At 43.3% G+C, this 27,994-nt stretch overlaps 1 protein-coding gene across 2 annotated transcripts; it reads right to left on the reverse strand.

Moving 5' to 3' along the window:
- On the reverse strand, nt 1-27,994 carry NCBP3 (nuclear cap binding subunit 3). Of its 2 annotated transcripts, none has more exons than XM_066599710.1 (13): nt 27,688-27,994; nt 19,505-19,570; nt 11,564-11,669; nt 10,923-11,048; nt 8,907-9,023; nt 8,360-8,463; nt 6,974-7,082; nt 6,462-6,561; nt 5,014-5,111; nt 3,786-4,038; nt 3,051-3,196; nt 1,442-1,612; nt 1-423 (listed from the first exon to the last, which is right to left on the reverse strand). In XM_066599710.1, the coding sequence occupies exons 1-13, from the start codon at nt 27,844-27,846 to the stop codon at nt 188-190; spliced, it is 1,791 nt and encodes a 596-aa protein (XP_066455807.1). In that variant the 5' UTR covers nt 27,847-27,994; the 3' UTR covers nt 1-187. The 2 variants fall into 2 exon arrangements, with proteins under 2 accessions (XP_066455807.1, XP_066455806.1); XM_066599709.1 differs by having other exon boundaries at nt 3,786-4,056.

Raw genomic sequence — 27,994 nt, forward strand, 5'->3', positions numbered from 1 at the left:
TTAAACCAATACACTTTAATCCTCGGGTACACCGAGACATCAATTTTGTAGAGCCTTGTCCAGAACACTGCTGCCACTATTGGCATCTCAACTTCAGTATAAAAATTTTTGAAAGGCAGGAGCGGCGCATTTTCAAGTTGCTGCCATGCTATAGGAAGCCATTGTCCCAAAACACCACAAGTCATTATCATGAGTCTGTATCGGAGCCAGAACTGCTCTCCCGGCTGATTTCGATCTGTAAGGAAGGCAAGTTGTCCAGGCGGCTTTTCTTCTGCTGAATTTGCTCCTTCTCCTTGATTAAAGCCCCCCAGGCTTGCTGCAACACAGAGTCGTTTTCTTCTTGAGCTAAACTAACCTTCTGTCCCTTCTTCACAGTTTTGAGTTTGTCTTTTGGTGCTGTGCCTAATCGATTCCACAAGCCTCCTGCAATAATGACAAACAGTAAGGTTCAAGCTAACTCCATGCAATATGCTGATGCACTAGACTTTTTTCGGACCCAGATTTCACCTTTAGGCCGCCTGCAGACGGGCGGAAATTCCGCGGCAGGATTTCCCGTTGAATTTCCGCCCCTGGAAGCTGCCATAAGATTGCGTTAACAAACGCAATCCTATGCAGACGGCCGCGATTTGGCCACGCGAAATCTCGCGCGGCAAAGAAATCGCGGCACGCTCTATTTCTGTGTGGGGATTTGCAGAGCCCCGCACAGAAACGTCACTCACCGGCCGCTGGCCCCGCTCTGCGCATGCGCCGGCTGCCCGGCAGCCGGCACATGAAAGCACCGGAGTTGCGGGAGAGGTGAGTGCCCGCGCTACTCTCTGCAAACGCTCGGATCGGGTCCCGCTGCGAGAATTCTCGCAGCCGGATCCGACCCGGCCGTCTGCAGGCGGCCTTACACTGCAAAAAGTTAAATCCACAGTGAAGAATATAGGAGGGCACGTGCACGGGACTCTGAAGAGAGATTTTCACCTGGCACACAGACTTTGGCCAATAAATGAGCAGTCTTCCTCCAATCACTGACTGATTTACGTGAGCGTAAAAATGCTTGCTGGTCTGCTGACCACCTCACATGTAAACAGGGAGGCGACCATGACAGCCGTATGCGTATGAACGATCGTATTAACGATTATTCATTAGCCAATTAGCTGCCTCTGTAGACAGAACAAATGAGTTCTGACAGACATGCTCATTGCTGGTCAGCGCAGGCAGAGGATTTGGTTGTATAGAAGCTCCATTTGAATCTGAATACATTAAAGTGGCAATCAGAACTAAAGCGATCAATTCATTAGGAGACAGTGATAACGATGAAATACCATGTGCATCCATAACAGGTAACCTCTGTAGGGTCATCTCTTATTAGCAGTAAAGGAAGTGCATTGGAGAATCCGATCAGTGAAGAGGGGCAATCTGTTTTTGATTTCTGCATAAGCAGTGAACATCTTACCAGTTTTCTTCTCTTTGCTGTCAGAGTACAGTCCTTTCCCTTCCATTTGTTTTGGTATACCAAGTCGGCTATGGACATCGGAAATGGGTTCTCTGCGAGATTCTGGATTCTTAGTCAAAATCTTCCTTGGTTCAGGTGAATGTGGTCTTTTTCCAAGCCTCTGTCGCACATCTGCAAAGGGGAACCCAGCAGAAATTCAATAATACAATTCTGCTCAAAATGTTAAATAGCAGATAACTTGTAATTCTGGTAAAGTTATCTATAGGACAGGGGATAACTTTCTAATCAGTTGGCGGTTCCTGTGTACCTGCAGTCATCACCGTGGAGATGCTTCTCCCACTTGCATGTAACAGTGATTGGCGCGATGACCGAGCATTCATTTCAGTGGGGCTGACGAAAATACCCGAGCGCTTGCTGCTGCTCAGCTATCTGCACTGTCCCATTTAAGAATGAATGGAGCAACAGCGCACTTGCGTGACCAGTGCTCCATTTATTCTCCTCATTACAGGGATGAAGTTTTTGGGATCAGTTGGAGTCTCCACAGGGAGACCCCCCTGATGAGCAAGTAATCCCCAATGCTGATACATGTCTAAGCGGTATCACGAATATTCTACTAACAACTAAAGTTAGGGTGGTGTTTGGGAGGGTGACGGGGAGCAAGGTAATGTATTTTTATATTCACCCGCTCCCTCATGAAAATCTAGTTCTATTCAGACTAAGTGCCCAGCCCAGAACGGCTTATTATATTCCCCATTTTTTTAATTAGAGACTAACAATACTCACCGGTCTGTTGTCCCTGTGATCCAGCAATGCAGCCTTGGGGGCCCTCGCGGTCTCTGTTCACATGCAGACACTATGTGACCACTGCAGCCAGTCAGTGGCCACAATGGTCACGTGTCCCAACAACTGGCATCACCACTTAGCAATGAGAGACATGATGGCAGGAGTAAGGCATGTGAACACCGATTGGCTGCAACAGTCATCAGTACAAAATATAACACTTTTTTTTCTTTTTACAACCAGATAACCTCTTAACGCTCCATGACATACAGTTAAATCATGGAGGTTCGGGGTTTGTATGGAGGGGTATCGAAGGGGGTTGATCCCGCTCCATACAACGTGGATGTCAGATGTTTCTTACAGTTGACACCCGCTCACAACAGCTATGATCAGCACTCCCGCTGATCACAGCTGGTAACCCTTTGAATGCCGCTATCAATTCTGATAGTGGCATTTAAATGCCCTCATCACCCCCAATGATAAGATTGTGGGGTTGCCATCGCAGTCAAGGGCTTACTGAAAGCTCCCAGAGCTGCCATTGCAGATTGCCCATCAAGCCAAGCCTGTGGCCTGGCTTAACAAAGGGTAATAGAGTTAAAAAAAAACAACAAAAAAACCTTTTCCCATATTTATAATGATAAAAAAAGTTTAACAAAAACTCACACATATTTGTATCTCTGTGTCCATAAAAGTCTCATCTATTAAAGTGATGCATTATTTAGGAGGAGGAGAGGAAAAAAAAATACCCGCGTCCTTAAGGGGTATATTTATTAGCAGCAGTTTGGAACATATAACACCACTATTATAAAACCTGTTCAGACAGCCTTACCAGATTTGACACCGGCTGCCTGTCTACTTGTACCGCTCTGTCTCTTCTCTTCCAGTAAGAGCCGGATGTCAGCTGGCTTCTCAGAATGGGTTTTACTTCCAATTCTGTTTTTCACACTACTAGTAGAATCTGATCTCATCGAGTTCCTGTACAGAAAATCAATGGAAGAGGTTAACTGTTTAATAGCCATGGAAATTTACAACCCAACAGGCGAATCAAATGTCTATAGACTTTTATACAAATCTTTCACATTCTGTTGACCGGTTTATTCTCTGAACACAATACATTTAAAAAGGGGAACAACTTTGCTTTATGAGTTAAAAAAATGAGAAAAGGAAAATATACACTTCACATGAACACACCAATATTGTCTGATTTCAGTGACTCATTTGGTTGCATTCATAAGTTCATTAGTTTTGAACATTTACAGTAAATATTTGCAAAATAACTTACTATATATGAAGTTTACTTTGGACCCACCCCTTTCTATACTCTACAGAAGCCACATTGGGTCAGAGTTCACAACTTACATTAGGTTAACACACTCCAATAATCTCAGGTACTCTGCTGTAGCCAACTGCATTCTTACCTGGATTGTACAGTGACTTCCTTTAGAAAGGGCCCATCTTCAGATTTTTGAACCAACTCGTTCTTTATTAGTCTACTTTCTTGAAGACAACTACTTAATTTGTACCACCACCCCTTAAATATTTTACATGTCAAGTAGGCTCTTACCTGATCGTTTTTAGTTGGGACTCTACTTCATCAGCATACATGGTCATCTTCATGCTCTTTTTAGGGGAGGGAGTGGAGATCATCTTCAACTCCAGGTCATAGTCCATTTCATCAGAGTCTGAGTTGCTAGCTGCAGAACGCCTTGCCCCCTCCCTCTCTCTTTTAAAAGCTTGAAGCTCATCTCTGTACTCTACAACAACACGGTCATCCTCATCCATATCCTCTTCCTCCTCCTCTTCTTCTATAGGCTCCTCTGGAACATTCACCAGGCCTACATATCAGGCAAATATTCAACCCATGAGCTAAGCTACAGTGCCCGAGGGCCTAGAACACTCGTCTCCTACAAATGCCACCAACTATATTGAAGCATACACTAAAATGCATGACCACCACTCTATTCACTTCTTCGGAACAGAGAGATAGCCAAGCACTATCTTCATAGACAAATGAATCGAGTCGTGGTCCCGTCTGCACACCACCACTCTATTTACTAGGGCACTTGGCGTGCATCGCTATTGCAATCCTTAGGGGTCCTAAGCAGCAATCATTTATCACCCAACCTTGCGGGTAAGTGCAATTATTTTGGTGGGATGCACCAAAATAGATACAAATACATGAGCATCAAATATATACAGTAAAACCTCTGAGACAATCGGAAAAAAAAACTGCATTAAGTGGTCTTCTCAGAGATGGCCAGATTGCATAAAACTTGGTGGAACTGAAGAACTACCATGGAAGATCTAGTCTGGATAGGGAGCTAAACATTTCAAATCTTTTGGAGACTTTGCACTGTAATTTTCTATTTAGCATGCTTTTTATCTAGACTACAGAAGCAGTAATAAAGAGCCTTAATCTGCTTTCAAACCACACATGGAATAAACGGTCAAGACAATTCAATTACTACTGTTGTACGGTGTAGCTACGGTGTAACAGCAAAAAGCAAATAAGATTACCAAATGGCCAAACGCTGTAAAATAAATATAGAGTATATTATATATTTATTTACTTAGGTAGTATGTGTGGGCTGACCCTTTTTGGTAGTATTTTAAAAAGTAGCCAACTCTGTGCTGTGTATAATAAATACACTTTTTTGTTTGTTTTAAATCCATAGTTTGGATTTCCATACTTCATGTAATATTGACTTCTTTGTGCTGCTCCTAGCTCTTTCTTGTCCTCTAAGAAACTAAAAGTATCTATGATCTTAACTTACTCTAATGTCTTCTGTTACCTGAATGAAGGTGCTGGTAGGCAGGTGCATCATCTCCAATAAACGTCCTCTTCTTAGTTACATCTCTTTGGACACGGCGTGAATGGTATCTCCTTTTCCTACATATAAAAGAAAGTTTTGATCAATTTACTATACTAATAAAAGAAGTATAACACACAGGCTTAGACGACCTCCACTAAAAGCAGCAACTTATTTTATATCCCCATAAACCTATTTCTCCTTAATGGCAATAAGAGCTGACAAAGGGAAATTCTGTTGAAAACCACAAATTTCAATGTGAATTTGCATGATGTCTGATGTCAATGCTGCCTCTTCTACGTGTCTGAGTAATAAAATATCAGGTGGCAGGTTCCTGGGTCATGGCAGAGTCACAATCCTGGAATGCAGTGGATGACAATTGCAATTCTTCTTAGCCCTGTGTATTTCATTTCACTAAATCTCCTACACGATGCTCCCCGAGATGGTATATGGCTATTGCCAACCACTTCTGCCAAATTAAGAGACCCAAGTAGTCTTGAAAGCTTGCTGTTCAACAATAATTGTCTAATTTTTGTTAACTATTAAAAAGGTATCATATCTGCAAAATTGTTTTGTTGCTCTAACACGGGCAAGCGTGTTATCGGGCCTTGAAACCCAGCCCAATATTGCATTTATCAGCGCGCTTTTTACCTACCAATGCAAGGCGTTTTTCATGCAAAAATACCTTGCATCACTTCTGTGAAATTGCGATACTTCGGCGCTTGTTTCACGCACATCAGAAATAGCAAGTGTTTACTATTGATTTCAATTGGAAACATCACAATGCACGCAATGTGATCTGTTTGTCTTCTCCATTGAAAACAATGGCGATGCGTTCCAAGGGAATGCAAGAAAATGGAACATGCAGCGATTTTTTTTTTACCTCACTGCATCGCTGTGAGGGAAACCATTGCTCATGTGTATGACTCCATTCAAAAGAATGGAGTTCATATTCACCCAAGTTTTATGCATCTTGCAATGTGTGAGTTTTGCGCTCATACGAACGTATCCCTACTAAGAGCAATACCACCCACTTCTAAAAAAAACTTGTTAGTTATTGCAAGTAAAAGAACTGTTCTAATATGGAACAGGTTAGGGATTGATGGGTACGATTTCATGTCTGGAGTCTTTGTTTAAGCGTAACACTGACCTCAATGTCTATTGCAAGTGAAACTAGAATTAAAGGGACTTGACTTTTGAAACTTTTACGATGTGTCAATTAGACAGGTCTAACCAAGTGATCAGTCGAGAACTAAATCCAATGCCAAAACAAGGGCTTTCAAGCCAAGGTTTTCAGACTGACAACCAATCCCAGAGAATATGGCTTTTTCAGTTCTCAATCACTAAGCATTCATTGACAGGTCATAAAAGTGAAACGTGTCCATCTCTGTACACCCACTTTGAAACACTTTTTCATAAACATTACATACCACGAGTTGCTGAGGATTCCTTTCATGCCACCATAGTTTGGATTTCCATACTTCATGTAATATTGACTTCTTCGTGCTGCTCCCAGCTCTTTCTTATCATCTAAGAAGCCAAAAACATCAAATAAGTAGAAACTCTTATATTATTGTAGAAATAGAATTTTTATGCAGAACCTGTGTTAGTAAAGCACGAACATTACATGAAAGGACAAAAAAAGCTGCAATTCTGTTCCTTCAGATATTCAGTTCCTTACTGGTTAAAAGTTTAATTGAAAGTTCTCCAATGAGCTTTCTAGTTGGGGGTTCTGTTTGAATACCTGAAAGCAGAATTCAAATGGAACCATTGACTTTAATGAGGCAATCAGAGTCCAAAAGGTGGAAACTTTGGTCTCCGTTTGAAATGATTTCTATTTACTACACAATAACAGTCAACTCCAGCAGCTCATGACGATGGCTAGTCACATGAAGCATTATGGTTTTATCATAAATATACACAGAAGGTTCAGACTGTATACCTCTGGTAGCAAATCTCATAAGTAGCTGGTTCCCCTTGAATGTTTTTATGGAGAGCCTAATGTCATTTCCCATTAGAGAATCTTGTTCTGCCTGGGAGAGAGTATCCGTCTGTATAAAAAGGAGGTAAAATAAATAAATAAACAAACAAACAAACAAACAGGTCTATCTACATTGTCACAAAAGAGAAACATTCCAAGAAACAACCTTTGCAACAGTCAGATTGGCTAAGGGTTGTCTGAGACAATCAGAGGGTTTAAGCAGTCATGTGCCGATCATGACGTTATCAATCCTGAAATCTGGTTGAGCGCTTATGTGTCCACTAAATGGTACGTGACCACTGCAGCTTCTCCTGGGATTGGAGCGGTGTGGACCTACAGGGAGGGTATGGGGGGGGCTTTAATGGTAGAGAGTAGTTTTTTGTTTTTTTAATCTTATTATACTACTACCTTGGCCTATTAGAATTTTTCATTCAAAGTTAATCCCTTTAACCCATTAGCACCCCAGGATGTATATATACGTCCTAGGTGCACAGTGTTAATATGACAAGGGCTTGGAAGTCAAGCCGATTCCATATAGAACCTATATCAGCTGTCTTTGACAGCTGACTTCCGATCACAACAGTATGATGTGAAATCAAGTCTAGTAACCCCATACAGCCAACACCCCCACCACACCAATAAGCTGCCTGTGGCTGTTAACCCAGGGCTGCCGTGTATTTCTGCCCATCAAGACCGGCTTGTGGCCAGTTTTAATAGCATACCTGCAGAAATTCACTATACTTATACTATAGGCGAACAAATGACTACAAGTTCAAGTTAAAAAAAAAAAAAAGATTATACATAATATATATGAAAATAAAATTTAGCTAAATTTTCTGATCACCATAACTTGAATGTTTCGGACAACGGGGTTGTGTGAGGACACGTTTTCTTGTCGGACAATTTGTACATTTTCTTTTTTTGCCCACATTAACAGTTTGGGATAAATATGTTATTTTGGTCCAACGTTTATGGATGCAGCAACGCCAAATGTGTCTTGTTTAATTAAATACGGGAAAAGGGTTTTTTAAACTTTAACTTTTTCCAATCCACTGTCTAACATCTAAAGACATTATGATTTAAGGCTGTACAGCTCTGATGTTGGAAGACATCCGTCGGGGGTTCTCTTACTGTATATTGCCAGCCTCTCTACTGTTCGAGCCTATCCAACGTGTCACCTCATGCAGTACTGGCTGTAGCCAGCAGCAGATGGGGCATTGTATAACGTCAGAAAAAGAGTAAGCTCCCCTAGGAAAACCAGGCTACAAACTGGATTGGAAAGGGTTAATATCTTTTATTCGTGTGAGCACTACCATAAAAAAAGGAAACGCGTGTATGAATTCACACCTTGCTCAAAACCTTCTTTTCAGACGCCTCTTCAGGATCACTCTGATTATCTTCATCCACTTCACCTTCTTCTGTCTCATCTCCAGAGCTGTCATTGTATCTGTCTAGGAGAGAAAACCATGGGTGCTTTAGAATATGTAACGTGCCAAGTGGTCTGCCTGGCAATAACAACCAGCTAGTCATCAGGGGACCTACTTAATATAGAGGTGGATGTCCAAATTGGAACAATCCAAAGAAAAATGTTAAAAGATAAAAAAGACATTGATTCGTGTAACACTTTTGTAAGGAGCTTAAGTAAAAGCTCAAAGCAAAACCGACACACTATGCCAAGCCCAGAGCGCCACTGGAAAAGTTCTGGCCTGCATGGTTCCCCTCTGCCTTGTACTAGGCAGTTTTGCCTTGAGTGTTCCTTTATAATCAGACTAAATTCATAATCACCTAACCCATGGATAATCTGGCCTGTTTCACATAGCAATTACATAACAAGGGTAAAAAAAAAAAAAGAAAATCAAGGAAAATTGGCAACAGAAACTAATAGGATGTTTACCGGTTTTGGACTTGGCAGCTCCACCTTCACTTTTCTTGCTCTTAATATCTGTCGGCATACTGCTCAAATTTAACAAGGCCCGAGCTGCGGTCACCTCGTCAAGCCAAACGACATTGCCTGAAAGCAAGAAGTTTTAAATTCATATTACCACTAAAGCAAAAGGCATTATCATCAACATACCCAAACTCAACCAGCAAGGACAATTAGACGGTTTAAATATAGAATTTACTAAGCGGTATCAATTCTCTGGATTCTGAACTATGGCTCCATGATGCTGTGAAAACAATCTGTCTACCAACAGCAATAGAGTATAAATAGCACATGCAGGGGGAGGTGGAAGACCCTTCTAGCCCAAGAGACGACAGACAGGCCTTCAACACAGTGCATCCGCAAAGCTGTAATAAATGGCTTAGCTGTCCTTCAATACCGACAGACACGTGCAGGGCGGTTGCACAGTCCCCAAAGGAGCATTAACTTCTTTAAATTATTTTGTCAAAAAGTAGCTGCATGGCGGCTTGTTTTTTACTGGATGGGTTGTATGTTTTAATAGTACCATTTAATAAACTGTGTAATGTAATAAAAAAAAAAAAAAAAATTGTGCGTGGTGAAAAGAATGCAGTTGCATCATTTTTTTTGAAGTGGGGGTGGGGGGCATAATTACATGTGCAATATTTTAGTACTTTGGACTTTTACAAACACTGATACCAAATGTTTTTTTTCTATTGTTTAGATTTTTTTTTTTTGCTTTAAATTTATTAAATATTTAAAAAAAAAACTTTATTACACTATCTTTCTACATTTTTATTTTAGTCCCCTCAGGGAACTTTAACTTTCTTGTACTATATACTGCATTACAATTACATTACCTTTCAATGATGCCATTCATGCATGGCAGCCCTTGGAACCTGCACTAGACCCAGAGCTATGTGAAAACCCATTGGCATCCCACGATTGCATTTTAGGGGGGTGCTTTGGCAGCAAAAGGGCCCCCCGTGGCTGACTATTTGGACAGCTTTGACATAGACATCCTAAAATTAAATGGCCACGACTGGAGCAAATTTCAATCGTCGCTGTCAAAAACAGTCAATAGTTGCTGGGTAATAAGTGAACTCCGCTCCTGATTCCACTCTATACTCCTGTGGCGATTGCGTAGCATATATTTACGTTACACAGTCAGAAAGTGGTTAAATAAGAGAACAAACCCTCATTTTCAAATGTAGTCACTGGGGCGATAAAAGCCGATCACCAGGGGTTTGTCTGATGCAACTCCCATTATTAGCCATGATCGCTGCTGTCTACACATTTCTCCAACATTACAGATCGCCTCTTAATAGCAATGAGTGTCCAGTAACTCATCATAATGCTGAGACGCTGAATGCAGATTTCTCTAGCTATGTAGTGATCCATCCCCCAAGAGGTAATCAATTTATAACAAGGCAGATGTGTGCTCATTAGTCTGCTACTGCTGAGTGACGAAGCCTGTGGGATTTCCAATTGCAGCCAAACCAATTACGGAAAAAATCCCACTATACTCCTTTTTCAAATGTCTTGCTGATAATCCGGTCCCAGAAATTGTTAGCGATAACGTACCATGAGCCCTTGAACAATACTTGTATTAATCAATGAAATATAGATAAGGGCCCTTTAACAATGAACGATTATTGTTCAGTTTAAACGCTGAATCATGCAAATCTGAATGATAATCGTTCATTGTAGAACACTGCCAGCAACCGAACGACTAATCAATATTTGCTTATCATTGTTTTTTATGCCTGCCTACACTGAACAACAAAACAACGATCGGCCTGTGTAAGCAGGCAATCTTCATCCATGAACTGCCCGTTTACTGTGAATGGAGGCGAGCGGCTGGAAGAGATCTCTGGCCCGCTCCACCTCCATTCACTGAACGGTTATTGCTCCTGTGCGAAAGCAGAGGAGCGACAATCGTCCTGCATAAGGGGAACCCAATAAAGACAACATTACGAGCTCAACAGTCTTGGATGTGTATCAACTTACATGATGTATCATCCAGCCATTCAATGTAGCCAGGTGGATACTGTTTGAAGAAGGCAAATATATCCTGTGTGCTCATCTCATCCACACCACTAACGTGAATGGTTTCCAGACGGACTTTGGGGATTGCTGAAAAACATGAGACAATAAAACTTTTTTCTTCTCTGCAAGATGTGACTTTAAACCTGTTAAAGCGATAAGTGATCTCTGAGTGTAGGAGGACAGCAACACAATGTCAGATGAGGCCATCGGGAGTATGTTCAGTCCTGGCTTAGCAACAAATACTGGAGCCATAATCATTTCCTTAAGGATTGCCTGCTCAGGATTGAGTTACCCAAACACCTGCATACAGGGGAGTGAACGTGACTAATGGGCCATTTACACGGGGTGATTATTGCTCAAAGTTTTTTCATATGAGGGGAGATGGGAAAGTGGGAGATGGTTCCGTTTTGCCAAGAATAGAGCATATGATGTTCGGTGTCTCGTACAGAACATAGATGGGTTGTGCGATGCAAGGTGCACCCAAGAATCTTGGCTGCAACTCGCTTTCGGTGATGCAACTACGACCTTAGGTGAACAATCATGCAACTAATGAAGGGAAATAATAGTAGTACAAGTTATAGCAGATTATAGAGAATCTTCACCTTTTCTCATCATCTCGAGATCCAATACAACATCTCTCTGATTATCATTGACCTCTGCACGGAAGTGGAAACGCTTTGCTCTCTGTTCCTTTTTTTCAATGGCTTCCTGAAAGAAGAAACCACAGAGAAATTGCAAATCACTCTTCTGAAGCAGCTTCGGGCAGTCTGCACATTCAACTTGGCAATTTTTTTTTAGATCAATAGTAATTTTAGCCATTACAAAGAAATAAACAGGTTTTACATCACAAGAAATTGTTGAGAGAATAAAAAAAAAAAAAGGATCAAATTTTTCTTTTTATTAGATGTCTTCTTGGAGCAAAGATCCCAACCACACCAACCTAATCACCATTATGGATAATATTACATAACGATAACATACCTCGGGGTAATCTGCAAAGCAATTGTGCGCCACATAAACGTCTGCACTTATAACCCTCGTAACAATTACATGGGTTCTCTTTATAGAGCAATGCATTTAAAGTGGGGCATTCCAATTTGATAACGTTACTGCATACTGCTAGGCTATACCCTAACTGTGTACTTAAAAAGGGGATTTTTTTTGTTAATTACTATAAAATCCCTTCTTGAGGGACACAAGACAAGCTTGGGTATAGCTCCTGCCACTAGGAGGCGACACTAAGCTAAGAAAGTTAGGCTCTCCTACCAGCTATACCTCACCTACAGGCACTGAGCCAAGTTAGTACATAAGCAGTAGGAAAGAACCAATGAAAATAAATAATATGAAGTAAAAAACAGGTCATAGTAAGGATCCCGGTTTGTGTGTTTTTGTGTGTGTGTGTGTGTGTGTGATTGGCTGGGCAGCACTCGAGAACCAATCAGTGCAGTGCTCGATGAACCAATGTGATGGCTGTGATTGGTTCATCAAGTGCTGCATTGATTGAATGGGCAGCGGTCGAAGAACAAATCACAGCCATCGCATTGTGGAGGTGGGATTTATGAATTGGCCAATCGATGTCGGAGCTCCGGAGAGCAGCAGGAGGGACACAGACCGAGCCTGCTATGTATAATAAAACATCCCCAAAAATAAGAACTAGTGCCTCGTTTGTGGCAAAAATAAATTTTTTGGGGGGGAAAACACGGTGGTAGCACAAAAACGGTCTGTCTCCGATGGCAGATGGATCTGGAGACTAAAGTAGACGGTATGTCTTGCAGCATTAACACAGCAACTTCATCATGAAGTGACCGATAGTGTTCAGTGTAGAGGTTAGTAGTAATCCAGTTACTGGTCATATGATAGAGGTAGTGGGACCGGTTGCTGAAACATGTCCCATAGAGCAGCAATGCCCTTCTACCTTCAGATGAAGAAGTGACGTTTCCTACCGTAACATATGCATTCATGTTAAGGACAGTATTATTAGCCACTACACTATACAGCCACCCCATTGATAGCGAGTGCAGTGAATCTACAATATCTGCTCCATAGAAAGGAGAGAGGAGACAGCAGATACTGCCATATAAGCTACTGCATTAGGTCAGATACAGACTAAGGGCACAATATAAAGATCTCTCTTGAAGAGGAGGGTAATGGGGCCGTTTTACACTTGTATTCGCTGCAATAACTGCAGAGGGCGGTGTAATGCACATAAGTCTTGAGCTGATAAGACAGTGGCCTCATAGCTACAGTACATCCAGCAACAAAACGACAGTGTGCACGGTTGTAATTCATGAATGACCCAGAGTATGAGAACACTACCATACTCCTGCACTGAAAGGAGAGACGAGGCAAATGCAGTTCATCAGGATTATGTAGACTTGAAAGGTGTGGGGTCTCCAATTACTCCTCCAATGGAAGGGGGATGATAGGAGATGACGGTTGTTATTGAACAATAGTGTTGGCTTAGCACTGCTGCTAATTTTGATGGGGACCAAAGCCGAGAAAGTGGAAGGCTGCCCAATTCAAAGGAGAGGCCAGTGGCTCTGGTCGTGGGTACTGAGTGAAAGAATCACCTTATTAAAAGCATGGCAACAAGATATGCAGAGATCTATGCTTCCCCCAGTTAGAGACATTCCATGTCCAAAGTATACACCTAAGGCTGATAGGAGTATAGCAGAAGGGGGCCAAAGGCAGGTCCAGTATACTTTGGGAGGGCAAGAGCTGGGGAGAAGTAGGACCTGCTCTAGACAGATGCGCTGACAAATCTGTCTGGGAAAAAAAAGGGTAGCCATCGATCCCTGTCTGCGGCTCTTCCTGTGTAGGTGCACGAGAGAAGAAGATGAGATGCAAGTATGGCATTCCCTCAAGGTAGATGGTAACTGAAACTTGAGCAAGCCGCAAATGACTGCTGAAGCGCTGCTCTGGTTCCCCCCGGGACACTGCTGGAAGAGGCTAGCTGCAAGGAAGGGTCCTGGGTCGGAATCGAAGGTAGCCAAGGACCTACCACATGAGAGAGAAAGTCCTGTCCCCCCAGACGTGCATCAACCGGAGGTCCCACTTCCTACTGTGGCCTCTGTAGGCTGAGAAGCTGGAGGCTGAAGTAGAAGAGCCAATCCACGAAAGGGTATACTCCCCGCATTCACTTGCCACTCCGCAGCCTGGCTCAAGTTTGCAAGGGAAGTCCCACCGAGTGGTGGCAGGAGAATAGGAGTTGGGCTAGTGGGAAAAGGATCATAAGCTGAATTGGCGAGGGGAATGGTTGTGCAGGGAAAAGAGAATGGTAACTAACAGCATGAAGAGGACTCAGGAGTAACCTAGACTATGGCTGAGGGAAGGGGATGAGGTGTGGGACATCGAAAGGTGTGTAAGAGAGGGGAGATAGTGCCAAACTAAAGCTCATCTTCATCCTCTCCGGCTACCCCGGAGCACCAGAAGGGTCATCTCCTCAGTAGTCATAACTTAGTGGCGAGAGGTTGCTAGAATTTGGGGAGAGCAGACAGGAATCGTAGGTGACCCCATTGCGGGTAGGATACAGAGCAGTTAGTGCTAAATCTGTTCCACTTTGCCTTCTTGGTAGAGGGCTACAGTGTGTCTCATGCAGCACTGTTTACACTCCTTACTGGGGACGATCAGGGAAGTTAGATCAACCCCAAATCCAGCCAGAGGGGAGGAAAAAAATATAAAAATAAATAAGAGCAGGAGGTCTGCCTCCTACGGGCACCAGGCTGAAACTGATTTAGCTTAGTGCCTGTAGGTGGTGTATAGCTGGGAAGAGGGACTAACTCTTTACTTAGTAACCACCTCCTAGTGGCAGGAGGTATACCCAAAAGCTTCTGGCAAGAAAGGGCGATTTTCATATGCGATTTCTATGTATTGTGAGATACCACGCGTGAAAAGAACCCATTATTTTAAATGAGTGCAATTAGATGTGTGATTTTTCTCTCACAGATCCTATTTTTGGGCGATTTTGTTTAAGAATCGCCCATGATTCCAAATGGAAGCTATCAGAACAGCGCACATGTGACAATCACAAGTGCAGAGATATTGCACTCGCCAATGTAAACAGCTGTATTGTTCTCCGCGCTTAAAGCTCACATCCCGCTATGAACTACCAGCGGGACGCGAGCTAAAAGAATCTTTATCAGGGCTACCGTTTGTGATAAACTGTTATCAGTGGTGCAGGCTATCGCTCAATTCAAGAAAACTAGAATTGAGCGAGGAATGACTTGTGCAGAAAAACTACACGATGTCTGTGCATTTAGACGCAACGATTCTCGCTCAAAAGACTGCTTTGAGAGAATTTTGAGCGAGAATTGTTGAGTCTAAATGGGCCCTAAGACGTTGGCAAGTGTAAGTGCTCTTCTATAGGCAAATTTACACCAATTATGTAAAATTCCTTGAAGTCTATAGTCAGCAAAAAGGATCGGCAAGTATTTACAAAGAATATTCTTGATTTGATTCTACTAAAGACTATATCTAAATCACACTAACTAGTGATTTATTTTTGTCTATAAAATCCAAAATGGGTGAATTTTCCAAGAATTCCTGGCATGGTTTATTATCAACTATATTTACCACCAGAGAATATCATCTGTTCCCCAGTCAAGGACGGACTACTTCACGTTCATCTATAGTCATTTGTTGTGGAACAGTTTCTAAGAGACCTGAGTAACTCAACCACCGGAATAACTTTTATAGTATGAATCAGGTGATTACTGCTTGTCCTTAACCCTTTCCAATCCACACTCCCCAGCTCTTATTTATTTGGGGGGGGGGGGGGGGGGGGGGGGAGGAGCGCATTGTGGATTCCTTGGAATTACTCAACAAAAATACAAAAAAAATGACCCATCATGAGGATTAGCAATTTTTTTTTAATGAAATGCAAATTATGAGTGTTTCATGTTAGGAAGCTAAATTGTAATAATCCTGTAATAATAATGTAGTATATTAATATTACATACATTTATACAGGACTATTCATTTCTAATTTTTCTAATATAGAATGCCTCTCTATGGCACTGTAGCTGCATACATTGTGTATAGCATATGTTTGGAGCTCTGTCCTGCATAGTGTAATACACATGCAGAACAGCCTCTGACATCAGAGCTCTATCCTGCATAGTGTTAGAAACTTGTGTCGGACCTCGCCCGACATCAGAACTATGCAGGGAAATCTCAATGTCGGACAAGAGCAGATACTGGATTGGAGTTACTATAGTGTTCTTAGCAGTATCATACAGCAGGCCGTCTACCATTAGGGCTGTCCTTGCTGCCACTTCTCTACTTTGCATTTATTATTTTGCCAGGCTTGGGAGGATTGGGCTCTGGGCCTCAGTTAGTTATCAGGGGTGATTGGGCCTCTAGGTTATTCCAGTATAGATTGTTATATCCTGAGATCTAGTTTAATAACAGCTTAGTAGTGGCAGTTATCTTAATATCGGCCGAGTTGCCCTATAGTAGATCCTCGTGCATCAATAGTTGATCTTAGGTAATGGCAGGGTACTGTTAATATTATTCTCAAGACCTATTTGATTCCTGATGAAGTTAGGTGTCTGACTGAAATGCGTCGAACCTCTTGCGTTATTTATGAAATTCTTTACAAAAAAAACCCGTTTTATCAGATTCTATACAAAAGAGCTGTTGCTTCAAGTTGCACTTAAGTCTTGAAATATTACTTTAATATGGGGAGTCTCTTCCTCGACTGGCTCAACTAGGTACTCAGTTAACTGGCAGGAATAAGACGGATGAATGTGTGGGTTGCAGAGACTGATCCCTATTTTTTTACTATACTAAATACATCAGGTATGATTCCATTCTGTTGATGCATCTAATCATCACTTTATAGTGCCCGTTGGTACATTTGGCACTATTTGGACTGGGCATTGTATTAGGAGTATAATCTTACCTCCTGGAGAGTTTATGGTATCAGGAGACTCCTATAGCCTGGCTCAATATATTGACCAATGAGTGGGCATTGCAGAGGGTCAATCTTTGCAACCTTGGCTACTGTCTTGGGGATACCTACTGACTGTCTGTTTTGTCTATTTATGGATGGCCCTTAGGTTTTAGTTGTAAATTAATAAAGGTTAAGTTTTAACCCTTTCTAATCCACTGACGTCTTCCTACATTCTGATTGAAGCTTGTACAGCTCACATGTCAGAAGATGTCCAACAGGGTTTTCTTACTGTCTATTGCCAGCCAATCCACTGTCTGAGCCTCTCTGGCGCGCACACAGGCTTTAGCCAGCAGATGACACCGTCTTATAACATCAAAAAGACAAAGCCTTTTAGGAAACCCTGAAGCCAAAATTGGATTGGAAAGGGTTCTTATCTGTGAAGGGCAAATTTAAATATTAAGCTCCCACTGCCTCAGTGACTTCAAGACATTACTATATGTATAGCCAGCCAAGGGGGATGAACAATCGGAATTACAATCTTTGGTCTTCATAAGCCGATTCTTAGCCAGTGTTACAAAAAAGTAAACAAGCGCCTATCAAAATAAACTGCTGCAGATAACCGTACAGTACAGTATACTGCATTAATTAAAAAAGGAAGATGGACAAAACCGTACTGTTAGTTTACCGTGGCAACTAGAAGACTGCCCCTGGTAATCAGATCTTCATGCCAGCTGACCATATTCAGCACTAAAGCCTTATTCACACTTCTGCATTTTGGATAGTACAGCACTTGTAAAACAGATTCAGGAACAGAATGTAAATAGTGTAAGGCGTAAATCCAGTGGAATCTCGTGGAAGGACCGCACAGAAATACTGCGAGATTTCCGCGACAGAAATGCAGCTTCAAAACGCATACAGGTCGGCACGGGTTTTGAAGCGGCTTCGCCATCTGCATTCCGCTACGTCCGTCTCTCCCCATAGAGAGGCCGCAGCAGAGACGGCGATGTAACTGACATGTCGTGGCTTTAAATTCCACGCGGCATGTCAGTTTCAGCGTGGCTTTGGCACAACGGCTTTTCAACGGCGTGGAAATCTCGTCCACTTTGCTGCTTTATCCTGGGATAAAAATTGCTGTCGGTATTTCCACGGCAATTCCGCCCCATGTGAACCCAGCCTAAGGATTTTCACCCCTTCTGTGTTTTGGACCCATTTCTGGTTTTAGTTTACAAATATTGAGGCCGCTTTCAGAAAAGAGCAATGCAGGTACTTTTTTGGGTCCATATTATTGATAAGTATCCCTGCCGGACCACAGATCTACTGACCCAAACTCACAGCATCATAGGGGTCTAATACTATGAGCTCAAGTCCGTAGACCCTCGGTCAAGTAGGACACTCATCTGTGATACGAGCGCAAGGATGAACCCTTAATACACTTGTCCGAAAGCAGCCTGATACAAAGTACTGACCAAAATACTGCTGTGTAAAAGGGACTTGAGATGGGCTTTCTTCCAAGTTTGAGGGTCTGAAACAGCCCATGACTAAAAGCAACCAGTTCCATACTTCCAAGAGGAGGCGGTCGCAGACCATTTCTACTAGGCAAAGAAAATGTGGTAGGGACACAGTTGGAAGTGCCAACTGGTGCAGACAGAGTTGAACATAGATGTTAAAGAGATATGCACCATCTGATAAACTGCAGGGCAGGCTCAATGACCATAGTCCCTGGTAGTATGCAGCCACCCAGCCCAGATTAGGAGAGGCGTGACTGCTAACAGTCTGTACATATGAACTGATACCAAGGATGTCACCATACGGGAATACAACGCCTACTGGCAAAGCAGTGGATTGCCCTGTATCACCACAGTGCGCCACACTGGAATGACATCCTGGGCTCCCTCAGCATCTATAGGAAAGTGCATTAAAAAAATAAATGCGGGTGTTAGTCTGCATTCTGGCCATGTTAAAGAGGAATTCTAAAATGTTTAATAAACTTTTTATGGATCTTAAAGGAAAAAAAAAAGTCATTTTTAATTTTGCCAGTTATCGTCTGTTCTTCAACATTGTTCCCAACCCATTGAAGTGACATACGGATGTGTGGTGGCACATTACTGTTGAATGTAGATGTCACCACATCAGTGATACATCACAAGCCATTATGACAAAGCAGCAGCAATGACACCGACTGGGATTTTCTAACCTGGTTATTGTAGGTAATCTGTTGTCTTGGTACAATATAGAATAAAAGGTCCCAAGTTCCTCATTAGTGCACCCAACTCGCTATTTATGTGGCAATGATACTAACCAACACAGAATATCTATGAACTCATGACTGCAGCATAATCCATTTACGAAAGGAAGGAAATAAGTTTTAAGATATTTATCCACCGATGATAAGGTGCTCCCAGCAATCCCAAGAACACCAGTGACGACCTCTCCATTCACTTCTATGGGGTGGAGAGAAAGCAATCTACTGCCACAGAAGTGAATGTAGCGGTGGTCACCGATGTGTACCGACACTCCATTCACATAGCATTCGGGGTTGGCCGCTCTCAGGATCGCTGTGATTCTCAGCAGTCGGCCCCTAAACAACATGATATTTATCCCCTGGAGAGGGAGTACATGTATTAAGTCAGAAATCGCTTTCTGCACTTACCTTAGAAGTGACATCAATTCCCGTGATAAAAGCTCCAGCTTTATTTTCATATCTCCTAGTACTGCCCTAAAAACAAAAATAGGCTTCAGATTAAAAAAGTACCCATTGGATGACGCACATGTGAAGAACACAGAACAATACGGCCAAAACCACATCCTTAAAATGTAATGTGCTGCATGGAGACAGATTCAGAAATAGAGGCCCTCTCACACCGTGAAAGTATGTGGTGAAATAACAGCAAAGCTCTGAATATACTAAAAAATTGCAAGAACATGACCGACCGGCACAGAAGCTTTCCTTCAATATTGGGGATTCCACTTTCTTGTGGGGAGCAGGAAAGGGGAAGCCCTGCGGCCAAAAGGCTCCGCCTCTGGACGGAACCCATTGACTATAATAGGGTTTGTCTGCTTTCCGCCCGGCTCTTGGACGGAGGAAAAACCGCGGCATGCAGTATTTTCAGCCAAGTCTGTGAAGTAACCTCCGGCCACAAGTTCCAACGCAGATGTAAAAAAACGGACTTACCTGTGTTTGGTTTGCAGAAAAGGGTAGTAAAAACGTTACCTACTGATGCATCACTTCTTAGTTTGATGTCCACAAAAAAAAATAAAAAATACTCATTATTTACTTTGCCAGTAAATTTGATAAATGGATCATTGATAGATCTAAAAAAAAAAATGTCCATTCCATTACTGTGGCTGGAGGCTATATCAAAACCGCAAACAAGTAAGAGGTCGTCGATGTAGCGTCCGTATCACATCAGATCATTTGCTCCTCCCACCACGCCATGAACAGATTTGTCAAAGGGGAGAATTTCGAGCCCATAGGAGCACCATTGGTTTGAGCCAAAAAGTCTCTATTGAAACCGTCTGCCAAAGTATAATTTTTTTAATCAATTGCTAATATGATAGACGTCGACTTTGTGAATTATATCTAAGTCACATGGTGGGACACAGCAACACAGGCTACATCATCAGGTACACAGGTGTATAAACCTAGATCACAGGTCATCCAAAGTGACCACTTTCCACTAAAAAAAACAAAAAAAAAAAAACTAAAATGTTGAAGCAGCATTTATCTCAGATATCCGGCTACCTTTTAAACAAGAGGCTAAAGTACTTGATGTAATCATACTATGCTCCCATCCAAAGCCTTCCACCAAGCCGCAAGCTCCAATACATTTAGTATAAAACAGTTTTTAACCCCTATTACAGCCGAGACCCGGCGGCAACAACTCTGATTAGCCGCGTGGTTGATAGGAGCAGTTAACACTTTAAATGCCACTGTCAATTCTGACAGCGGCATTTAAATCCCCCGAATGATGTTTGGAGGTGGGATGAGATCGCAGGGAGCGGTGCGGGTGTCACGGCAGCTGGGAGCTTGATAGTCTGCCTGCCCGATCGCAGTATGATGTAATGCTATACTGCAGAAGTGATCAAAGAATCGCATGTTGTTATCTCCTGTGGGGACTTGGAAAAAAAAAAAAAAGTAAAAACAACAACAATAATGTTTTACTAAAAAAAAAAAATAAAAGGACTAAAAAGTAAAAAAAAACAACCAAACAAAACAAAAAAACCAAACACAACCTTTCTTCCATATTTATAATCATAGAATCTATATAATAAAACAAAGAAACATATTTGGTATCGCCACGTTCATAAAAGTACGATCTAGCAAAGTATCGCATTATTTACCGCGCACGATAAACCTAGCCAGAAAAAAATAAAAAAATAAAGAACGCCAGAAACGCGCTTTTTTTGGTCACTCTGTCTCCAAGAAATGCAATAAGAAGCAATCAAAAAGTCATATGTCTTCTAAAATGGTACCACCAAGGCAAACTACAGGACCTCCTGCAAAAAAATGAGCCCTCGCAGAACTAGGTCGACAGAAAAATAAAGAAGTTATTGCGTGCAGAAGATGGTGGCAGAAAATACATTTAAAAAAATTAAATATCTTCGAAAAAATTACAGGTAGTACCGCAAAAAAAAGACAAAAACAACAACAAAAAAAACTATATAAGTTTGGTATCGTAGTAAGTGATACTGACCCATAGAATAAAGTTATGTCATTTTTGTTGCAGTTTGTGCGCCGTAGAAACAAGACGCACCGAAAGATGGCGGAATTTCATTTTTTTCCATTTCTCTTGACTTAGAAGTATTATTTAATGTATATGGTACATTAAATAGCCCCATTGAAAAATACAACTCGTCCTATAAAAAAAACAAGCCCTCATACAGCGACGTCGATGGATAAATAAAGGAGTTACGATTTTTTTAAAAGGGGGAGGGGGGGACAAAATTGGAAAAATGAAAAAAAGCTTTGTCACTAAGGGGTTAACTCATAAGAATTCAATATCTAACAGATTGCAACAGAGAGCTTAATCATAAAAAAACAAACAAAAAAAACCCACAACAATGGTCCAGAAGTCCCATCAAAATCCATAAAGTTTACCAGTCAATAATAGATCAGTGTTGGAGATGCTCAGCATCATCGGGTTGAATGGTGGGAACGTTCACTTATATATCCGCTGTGGCAAGATATTGCCGAATTCTAAAACAAATTGCGTAAATCTTTGATAGACACCGCCCCAGAGATAGCACTGCTGTCTATGTTCCCGGGACCGATCTCTGGATCCAAAAAGGGACTTTACGCCACTTTGTAATGGCCAGGAGACAGGTTATCCCCAGATTCTGGGAACAAAGTACAGCTTACCCAATAGTTACATGGGTAGAGGCTTTGGATCACCTAAAATACATGGAGAGCTTAGATGCCCGGATCAAGATGAGGACTCTCCACATGGTCAATCTGGACTGACTTTAGAGGCTTGCCCTCTTTCGCCGATTGGTTATTAAACAGTTTCAATGCATACAGGGGCTGTGCTGGGCGAGGTACATGGGCTGTTTCCGATGGGTACGCCATATCTACTTCTCTTATCCTTCACCCTTTTTTTTCCCCCTTCCTCCCCTAATTCTTTACTAACTTTCTCTCTCCTCCCCTTTTCTTTCTCTACCCCCTTGCCTTACTATTTCATTCTCTTGTTCCTTTATAAGGAGTTTAGTAAAAAATTATCAGGTGTTGTCTCCTATACTTAAAGGGGTTCCGTCAGCAAAAAAAGTATACTCACCTGTGCCTTACCGGACCGTTCACCTGGAACCTGCTGCTCTCCTGATGTCCCTCCGGCAGCCTTTGTTATCGCAGTGCAGAAGCTGGCAAAGTGCCAGGTCTGCCACTGCTCCGACCACTGCCTGACGGCAAGTACTGCTGCCCGAGTCAGTGGCCGACGCATCACAAGTGGCGTGTCGCCCACTGATTGGCCTGGCCGCGTCTAACCTCTGAAGTCCTCGGAGAGTCGATGGCGAGTGCGTATGCGTCCCCCTTCCCGGCGCGCTTGCGCACTCACTATGGACTCTCCAAGGACGTCAGAGGTTAGACGCAGCCTGGACGGCGTGAGCGCGTAGGAGCCGCTGGGATATGACCCCTGATGTGCCAGCTAAACAAGGGCAAAAAGAAATACAAAAGGGAGTAGGTGAGTTTACCTTGTTTTTTTAACTCTTTTCTTTCCACAGGTTAGACTGTCCGGGGATGCAGGGCGTATACATTTTTTTTATTTTGCTGACAGAACCCCTTTAAATAGGTTCATTCACTGGTACCATTTAACCCGTACGGAATAGACAAGACGGAAATAATCAGAAGAAACAACACGGGTTTTGTTAAACTTCATTAGATTTAAGAGAAGCTGTTCTTGGGCTACAATAGAAGAGTCAATGTGGAAAGTGTCATTACAGACCGTTATTGTGTCCAATTGCGAAAAACTGTTAAACTCGGCTTTCAATTAAAACCTTCTAAATATAAAAAGTACAATAAAATACGCCGACGCGCACAAAAAAATAAATAAAAAAAAATCTTCATTTGGGGAATATGCAGCACTCAGGTGTGTGCAAACACGCTCATGTGAAGAGGGCCTTAGGGAAGTGTTGGACTTTACTCTTTACTGCAGGTTGTTACTACTACAGCAAACAATTTAATGGTGTACATATGGCATTTAGTACCCACTGATAGAGAACAATAGGGCTCTATCGCAGGTAATATACGGTAAAATAGACCATACTGCGTTCTTTTTTACTTGCATATTATACGCAATGAAAACCGCTAGTGGGTCTAACAGCGAAAATCAATGTATTTGGATTGCCACGATGTATTGCAGGTTCAGCCCGGCAATTGTTGGGAAACGCAAGCGCAAGTGGCAGCTGTTAGAATGTGTTTACCAGCAGCCTTAGGGCTATTGCACCAATGTTTGCATTTTTCCTGATGATCGCTAGGCTTCACCTGCAAGCGCAATATGGTAATTCACGCTATTACACGAAGGTTGATGGCATGTAACAGAGCTGGTTACCAGGCTGCAGCTTTCCTTGATGGTGCAGCCCGGCAATAGTTGGGAAAACACAAGCCCTAGCAGCAGCCGCTAGCGCTCGTGTAATAACAGCCTTAGGCTACATTCACACAGCCCAGTTTTAAAACCCGCGCCAGTTTTGTGCATTGCGAGACGCGCGAGCATGAGCTCTATTCTTTTGTATGGAGTCATACACACGAGTGATGGTTTTCATCACAGCAGAGCTGCAACATAAAAAAGAAAAAGTTAAAATTGCTGCAGGTCCTATTTTTTCGTGTTCCTCGAAACGCATCACCAATTGTTTTCAATGGGGCCTTAAAGACATCGCATGGCACTTACAAAGATGATGTGAAGCGTAGATCATCAATCTATCCATTTAGTGGTGTCCAACTCTCGGTGACTTTATAGGCGGACATTCTCCATGCTTCCCTATCAAGCACGGCTTCCTTTAACTGACTGATGCACATATTGGTACCCATTCTGATGGTGTTGGGCCAGCGTATTCTTTGTCGGACCTTTCCTCTGGTTCCAATGGTCCTTCCCAACATCATTGACTTCTCTAGCGAGTTTGCACGCATGACGTGGCCAAAGTGAGTCGCAGTCTAGCGACTTCAGCTTCTAGCGATGTCCCTGGTTTGATGTGATGCAGCACTTCTCGGTTTGCTACCCCGGCTGTCCATGATATTCTAAATACTTTCCACCATCACAACCATATTTCGAATTCATCGATTCTCCATCTCTTTCTTGGTGTCCAACTCTCGGAGCCATACATCATCGTAGGAAAGACGATGGCTCCAACTAGTCTGCTTTTAGTGGTTCCAGTGATATCTTTGCTCTTCCAGATCTTATTCATGCCAACCATTGCAGAGCGGCCCAATGAAATCATACGTTTGATTTCTGAGGTGGATTTACCATCGCGGTTGATTTTTGATTAAAGGAAGATGAATTCTAGAACCGATTCAATTTCTTCGTTGGTAATTTTAAGCTTCCATTAACTGCTGTTGTCGTGATCTTTGTTTTCTCGATGTTTAGGTGCAGCCACATTTTTTGACTTTCTTCCTTAACTTCCACAATCCTGTTTATCAGGTCCTCCTCTCTTTCAGCCAGTAGTCGTATCATCCGCATATCTCAAGTTGTTGATGCTTCGTCCTCCGATCTTTACTCCAATGTTGGGCGAGTCCAAGTCTAGTTTCCTCCTAATCACCTCGGCATAAAGGTTGAAGAGAATTGGGGACAATATGCAGCCCTGTCTCATACCCTTGCCAATCCTGAACCAGTCTGTCACCATTGCTTCTAGATTGATCTGATAAGCTTGATCAAGTGAACAGAGACACCAAGTCATGCAGAGCCGCCCAGAACTTGTCCTTTCTGATTGCAGTCGCAAGCCTTGCTGTAGTCAATGAAACATGTATAGATTTTTCTGATATTCGCAGGTCTTCCATCTGATGTTGGCGATGTGATCTCTAGTACCTCTCTCCTTCCTAAAACCAGCTTGGACATCAGGCAGTTGCCGATCAATGCCCTGCTGCAACCGCTTTTGAATAAGATAGGCCAATAGGATCTTATTGGCGTTGGAGATCGGTGCTCTTGTGCCATAGTTGGAGCCATCTTGGGCATCACCTTTCTTTGGTAGTGGGATGAATACTGATCTTGTCCAATCCTTTGGCCATTTACAGTGGACCAGATCTGTTGGCAGAAGGCTATAAAGGGTACTGACTGGTATTGGCTTCAGAAACTCCACAGGTATCCTATCAATTCTTGGGGCTTTCTTCTTTGGCAGTTGTCTCACAGCCCATGCTATCTCTTCTTGGATTTTCTGGTACGGAAAATCGACACACATTTCCACTACATGTGAAGGTACATTTAACTGATGTGCTGAGTCCTCTAGAGACTCTTTATAGCCACTGTCTATAGGATAGAGATGGAGTCCTAAAGAGGGGTGCCCTATCTATTAATGGGGTTACCCAGCTACCAAATAATTTTCCAAATATAGCCTCCAATGTGTTAAACAATAGAACCAGAGGCACTTACCAGCGCCGCAGCCACGCGGTTCTCATCATCTTAGAAAGGATGCCACCTGACCGCTGCGGCCAATCAGAGGCTGCAATGCTGGCAGCCATGGTGCCAGGGATATGGCAGCCATGGTGCCAGGGATATGGCAGCCATGGTGCCAGGGATATGGCAGCCATGGTGCCAGGGATATGGCAGCAGTCACGTGATAGTCTTTCCAAAATAAAGTCCTCTCCTCCCAACACTGGGGGGAGAGAACAGGTAAGTACCCCCCCCCCCCCCTCCCGTTAGTTTAAACACACTTGTGGTCCAAAAAAGAAAGTAGTCCATCAACCAGACAACCCTATTAATTCAGGTTTTCCCTATAAAAACAACCACATGTATGGCGCTACAGAACACGATGGCACCGCCCCCAGTAGGAAGCTCATTATTATACATATCTTCCCCTTGATGGCGCCATCCCCAATAGGAAGCCAATTATTGTACATATCTGCCCCCTGATGGCGCTGTACCTGGTAGGAAACCCATTATTGTACATATCTGCCCCCTGTACCTGGTAGGAAACCCATTATTGTACATATCTGCCCCCTGATGGCGCTGTCCCCTGTAGGAAGCTCATTATTATACAAATCTGCCCCCTGATGGCGCTGTCCCCTGTAGGAAGCCCATTATTATACAAATCTGCTGCCTGATGGCGCTGTCCCCAATAGGAAGCCCATTATTATACAAATCTGCCCCCTGATGGCGCTGACCCCTGTAGGAAGTCCATTATTGTACATATCTGCCCCCTGATGGCGCTGTCCCCAATAGGAAGCCCATTATTATACAAATCTGCCCCCTGATGGCGCTGACCCCTGTAGGAAGTCCATTATTATACATATCTGCCCCCTGATGGCGCCATCCCCGGTATGAAGCCCATTATTGTACATACTTGCCCCCTGATGGCGCCATCCCTGGTATGAAGCCCATTATTATACATATCTGCCCCCTGATGGCGCCATCCCTGGTATGAAGCCCATTATTATACATATCTGCCCCCTGATGGCGCCATCCCCGGTATGAAGCCCATTATTATGCATATCTGCCCCCTGATGGCGCCATCCCCGGTATGAAGGCCATTATACATATCTGCCCCCTGATGGCGCCGTCAATGGTAGGAAGCCCATTATTGTACATATCTGCCCCCTGATGGCGCTGTCCCTGGTAGGAAGCTCATTATTATACAAATCTGCCGCCTGATGGCGCCGTCCCCTGTAGGAAGCCCATTATTGTACATATCTGCCCCCTGATGGCGCCATCCCCAATAGGAAGCCCATTATTATACAAATCTGCCCCCTGATGGCGCTGTCCCCAGTAGGAAGCCTATTATTGTACAAATCTGCCCCCTGATGGCGCTACCACCAGTATGAAGCCTGCTATTACACATGTCTGTCCCCGATGGCGCCATCCCTGGTATGAAGCCCATTATTATACATATCTGCCCCCTGATGGCGCTGTTCCGGTAGGAAGCCCATTATTATACACATCTGCTGCCTGGTCCCACTGCTGTCCCCAATACGAAGCCTGCTATTACCCACGTCTGCCCCCTGATGGCGCTGTCCCCGGTCTCCAGCTCCGGCCTGCTGTACACAGTCTCCTGTACACTGTAATGAATGGCAGCTCCTCTCCATGGTGACCCGGGGCAGCTGATAATCAGCCGCTCATCCTGCCTGTCACGTACACACAGTCCATCATAACCTAATCAGCAAGTAACCGGCCCGGTCCCGGAGCCCAGCACCGCACGTACCGATACCACTTCCCGAGAAGGACTCTTGTCCGGCGCGGCATCCGGCGCTGCGTCCGGCGCGGCCTCCACCTCGCCCTCCTCCACTTCCATAGGCTCTGGTTCGCTAGTGCTTCCAAGTCCCGATTTAACCGACACCCGCAGTCCCCGAACCGCCGCCATGTCCGCGGCTAGACACTTCGGGCAAGACCCAGAAACGCAGGCAGGCGCTCAGTCTTCCGCCCGGTGGTCATAGAGTGCGGAGTGAACTGGCTAGACGGGACGCAGCACATGACCCTCAGGTGAAGGGGCGACAGCCATCTTGGTTGTG

This window comes from Eleutherodactylus coqui, chromosome 4, assembly GCF_035609145.1.
Source record: "Eleutherodactylus coqui strain aEleCoq1 chromosome 4, aEleCoq1.hap1, whole genome shotgun sequence".
Lineage (NCBI taxonomy): Eukaryota > Metazoa > Chordata > Amphibia > Anura > Eleutherodactylidae > Eleutherodactylus > Eleutherodactylus coqui.